The sequence below is a fragment of the Arachis ipaensis genome, chromosome B05 (assembly GCF_000816755.2).
Source record: "Arachis ipaensis cultivar K30076 chromosome B05, Araip1.1, whole genome shotgun sequence".
Lineage (NCBI taxonomy): Eukaryota > Viridiplantae > Streptophyta > Magnoliopsida > Fabales > Fabaceae > Arachis > Arachis ipaensis.
Window position 1 is genome coordinate 141,032,915 of NC_029789.2, and position 5,264 is coordinate 141,038,178.

Consider the following 5,264-nt stretch of genomic DNA (forward strand, 5'->3'; position numbering starts at 1 on the left):
TAAAAAAAATATAAACAATTTATTTTATTAACTTAAATTTTTTAAATAAATAGTTTCTTTGATATATCATACCTCTAGCCAATTATAGGCTCTTCGAGATTCCCAAGCTGAGAATCCGCCGCTACTGCTCTGTATTAAAATGGGATATAACATATAAGATATCAAAAATGTTTAATAATCAAAATAAATTAGTCAAAAACAATCAAAATTTGCAATAATAATGAATACGAAATAAAATAAGTTCTGAATTTTTTTTGTCTCTCTAACATTACCATAAGATATATACATGTGCATCTAATAACTATAAAACTCAAAATTGGGAATTTAATGGTATAAAAATTTTACTTAGACCTTGTTAATTATATATTGATTTTAGTATGGGATCTATATATGCATCTAAACAACAATAAAGCTCCATTTACTTATTACATGTTCATGTAATTGCCAAGGGATTCCATCAATACGAGGGAATCGATTTCCAACAAGTTTTTAGCCTTGTTATACAGCCTACCACAGTTAAAATTTTTTGTCAATAGCCTTATTTAAAGGTTGGTTGATTAAGTAACTTGATTTCAATAATAGTTTTTTGGACGGGGACTTTCGTTAAATTATTTTTATAGAATAACCTTTTGATTTTATTTAAGGTTCTGGAAATTGGTTTGTAAATTAAATAAGAATTTGTATGGTTTAAAACAAGCTCTATGTGAACGGTTTTTGAAACTCAGTTCAATTTAAAAAAAAATTGATTTTAAAAGTATTAAATTTGACACATTTTCTTTTGTGAAAATACACACCTACATTTATCTTTTTATGAAAGTGTCATGGGACTAATAGATTTTGTGATTTGTAGCCATAAATTAGTTATCATTAGTGTTTTTATGAGTGGTGCAGTTCATATGCCAACTCTTATGATTAGATCTCTTTAATTACTCTATGTAGGTTCAGAAAATTCTGAAGATCCTATTTTATATTGATATGAGTAGATGCTTTATAGTATATCACCATCACAAGTTCTGATCTCTCATTTGTTGTTTGTAAGATCCTATTCATATTTTCTTGGCACTAAATTGATTTTTTGGCGATGCAACAAACAAACTACCATTAATAGATCAAGAACAGAAGAAGAGTTTAGAAGCCTAGCTATGTGTAATACTAGTTGAGTCTGTTTTAGTCTTTTGGTTAGTTTTCAGTTAGAGTTATTTATGCTAAAATTGGAAAAGAGTCTGTTAAGTTAATTTTGACTGCATTACAGTGTTGAATTAATCAATGCAAATTCTTGTATCATTTCTTGAGTGCCTAAGGCTTATATATTTGGCCCTTCACTCATGCAAATTAAAGCTAACTCACTGTAATTCACCAATTAATTCTGAATTCTCAATACAGATTGCACAAATTCTCTTCGTTTCTATGCTAACTTTCTGCATTTTCTAAGATTCGTTCATAGATATTAGAGATATAACTATTCATGTATCTCTTCCTATTAACTTAAGTTTTTCGAAGAAGTAGTATCATGACATGATATCAAAGCGACAGAACCTGGCTTATCTCTGTTCTTTATTTCTTCAAGAACACTATTAATGAGGATCTAAATTATTAGAAAGAAATACCTGGAGAGAGAGAACTACATTAACAGCATCATAGAATCTCTCTGTCTCCATGGCTTCCCCAACAAGATTTGTTGGCATTTTTGACAATAGGAGTGTAACCTACAAATTAATGTTGTCAAACTTTCAAAAAAAAAAAAAATCTAAATAATGGATATCTATTTTAGACCAATTTTTGTTTTGAAAATTAAACAGTTATTTAAAATTAGAAGTAGAAACCAAGAGATATAGGGAAACCTTTAATCCCTCGGCTGTGCAATCAGAGACGGTCAAACCTTGATCTGCCATGGAAATGGTCCATGCTCCTTTTGAAGTTTGTCTAAACATTGCCATGTAGTCTCCACTTGGGTTTTCACGAACCTTAAAGATAAATAATATTCAACTCTCATTTCACACTAATTACTAATTAGCATTGCTTCAAAAATATAAGTATAATCCTTTCCATTATCTATGTTTAGATATTTATATAATCCTTTCCATTGATCTTTGAAGCAAATTGATTGAAACATTTTTTTTATTATTTATCATGTCAGGTTAGGACTTATTGTGTGTTAGTTATAATGGTCTAGGCCAATTTTCCGTCAACTTTGTTAACTAAGCAACTGATGGAGACTAATATTAACAAGAATTTAAAATTTTAAAAGTTGTATGAAAATATCGTAATAATTTAAAATTGTCCTATAGCAAAAAATTATAACATAAATTAGTATTTTAGCGACGATTTCAAACTGTTGCAAAATATAAAAAATACTTCAATAAATATTACAAATTAGCAATGGTTCAATACATCAAAAACCATCGCAAATTACTTAGCATCACTTTTACCCGCAGTTGTCTAAACCCTTTACTAAGTGCACTAGTGATGCTCAAATTGACTATAGTTTTAATCGTTGCAAAAAATTTTACACTAAACAATAAACAAGTCATCGCAAAAATACTTTTTAGCATAGTGAGAGTGGTCTATAATAAGATATTTAGGTTTAATGTTTTAACAGTTAATTTCATTGTCGTCGTTATAACAATATAAAAAATTGAAATCACATATTATTAATAATTAATTACTACCTGGGATGCCTTTATAAAATCATGTGCTTTCTTAAGTGTAGGTCCATACTCTTCGTTCATATTGCAAGCAAGAATTGCCTGTATAGCAAAATTTGCATTCCAGGCTTGAGCACCAACACCCTTCATTCAAATTCATCAATAAACCAAAAGTTACAGTAATTAGTACTAATTAATAATCAAAATAATACTACTATATATTCATAAATATTAAATAGACCAATTCATTACATGTGTCAATCAAACTCTAAGAAATTAGTTAGTTATATATTTAGATCACTCTAAAGTAATAGCTCAATTATTCATACCATGAAATCACCAAATTAAATTTTTGGAATTTTCTTTTTTATGCATGAAAGAAATAATTTTATTAATTTGATATAAGAGTTTAATTCTGATGCACTGACAGTGTAAAATATTTTTTTTCGAAGAAAGGGAGCTCAACACACTAACGTGGAGCATGAGGAACAATACAAAAGTAAACAAGACAATAAATACAGAACGAACATAATATAATCCGATATCATCTCCGGCATTGCCATCAACAACCAAACGGATCAACACCACGCCATTTTCTGTAACTCAAAAACGACTTATTCTTGATACCCTCAACACCTGTCTCAGAGTTTTGGAATATTCTGCTATTCCGTTCCAGCCAAATGTTCCAGACAACTGACAGTGTAAAATATTATATATAATCGTGTAATCACAACCGATTTCTTAGATAACCATTCACATGATTAATATAAAAGGTAATTATTACTTTTGCTAATATGATATTATATGATTGGATGCACGTGTAAAACGCACGTGTAAAATAGTTTTACACTGACAATACATCAAAATTAAATTCTAAGATATTAAGAAAAAAAAAATGCAAACCTGAATTTTCAAACCATCTTCAGCAATCCAAAAATAATCAGGAACACGAGCTAAATGATGTTTATATGCCTTTGAGTTGGGATCATCAACCCAACATGCCATCATACACAAAACCTTCCATTTCCAATTCGTAATGAATAATAAGTAAATGTGCCTATGGATCAAAATATAAACAAATTCAATGATTTAGTAACGACTAATTTAATCTAATTATTTATATATACCTTGTCTACAACTCCAAATGAAAGGTAATTTGTATTCTCACTATCATAATATACATAATTAATTGAGCTGTGTAGTGCCTTTTCTCTAAGCTTAGTAAATGGCCAGCACTTCAACAAAGGCTCCCCAATGTGATAAAGAAATTCCCATAAGATATCTTGCATTATAGGGTGCGGATAATAGAGATCTTCCTGAAATTGAATAGCCGTTTCAGTAATTATTATTTCAGATTATTTAAACTTATCATGAGTTGTCTCACTTATGTATCATTTACTACTAGATCAAATCTGGCATTTAAAAAATTAGTTAGAATAATGTTGAAATTTTTCTTTTGTTTATTTAAAAAAAATTTAAGAATTAGCAATTTTAATTTATATTTATCAGTACTTTTAGTCAACAGTATTTTTCGCATCTTCATATAAATTTGTATAAATAATTATTTTATATTAAATATAATGATGATTAGATGCTTATTTTCTCAGAATATCTTTTTCTCATTTGAGGGGATTAATAAAGAATTATATTATGTGTATACTAAAATCAGCCACCAATATAAAATATATGTTAAAATATAAATATATATTGAAAATAAATTAAACCATACATGTATTTATATACAAATACATTAGTGGCTGATTTTAATATGGAAAATACTATTTGCACACTAAAATCAGCCACTAAAATTAGCCACCAATGTATTTGTGTATAAATTTATGTGTGGTTTACTTTATTTTTAATGTGTAGTTATATTCTAATATATATTTTATACTAATGACTAACTTTAGTAGCTAATTTTAGTGTACTAATAGTATAACTCTTTCAATATACAAATAGCAATTTTGTTAATGAATATAAAGATTGCCTTAACCTTAGCAACATTGTTTCGAGCATTGTTCCAGTTGATTTCATGATATGGCTCATTGTACATCTCCTTTCTTAAAGATCTGACTAAGCCGGTGATAGGACCCACAAATTTCTTTCCATAAACATATGACATCGCCATATAAACCAACCGACAATAGGGCATGATCTTTCCTGCCATTTGTTTAATAAGGACAAGATTAAGAAATTATATAATTAAATGGTTCCTTAAAGAAATTGAAAATGATTATGAACCTGGATGAAAAGGGGTGGATCTAGGTAGAAGCCATAGCTCCGGTGGAAGTGGATTGCACCCTGACCACTCATAAACTCCAAGTACCTTTAGATAAAATAATATATTTTCATCTTAATAATAATGATCAAACCTCCTAAAATTGTTCTTAATCATATTTATTATTTTTAAAATTCTAAACAAGAAACTATTTAAATGCATTCAATATCTTAAAAAAAACTCACGTATTTTCTTTTTGAATTTAGAGATTAGGAAAATTATTAGAGAATGACTATTTATATTATGAAGATATATAAATCATGTTTAATTTGGACATACACTTGTTTATTTGGATGCACAATATCAATTAAGAAACTCTAGCAATTATAAAAGGATTAAAT

General features: G+C 28.1%; 1 protein-coding gene across 1 annotated transcript in view; it reads right to left on the reverse strand.

The window, feature by feature from the left end:
* Window positions 1-5,264, reverse strand: part of LOC107644510 (lupeol synthase) — a gene marked incomplete at its 5' end in the record, with an annotated part of 10,255 nt that overhangs the window by 3,006 nt on the left and 1,985 nt on the right. Inside the window, 8 exons of the mRNA XM_021124022.1 lie at window positions 73-129; window positions 1,608-1,706; window positions 1,842-1,964; window positions 2,670-2,789; window positions 3,549-3,662; window positions 3,773-3,961; window positions 4,639-4,805; window positions 4,887-4,971. Of these exons, the coding sequence (XP_020979681.1) occupies window positions 73-129; window positions 1,608-1,706; window positions 1,842-1,964; window positions 2,670-2,789; window positions 3,549-3,662; window positions 3,773-3,961; window positions 4,639-4,805; window positions 4,887-4,971 (954 nt within the window). The remainder of the gene's footprint in view (window positions 1-72; window positions 130-1,607; window positions 1,707-1,841; window positions 1,965-2,669; window positions 2,790-3,548; window positions 3,663-3,772; window positions 3,962-4,638; window positions 4,806-4,886; window positions 4,972-5,264) is intronic.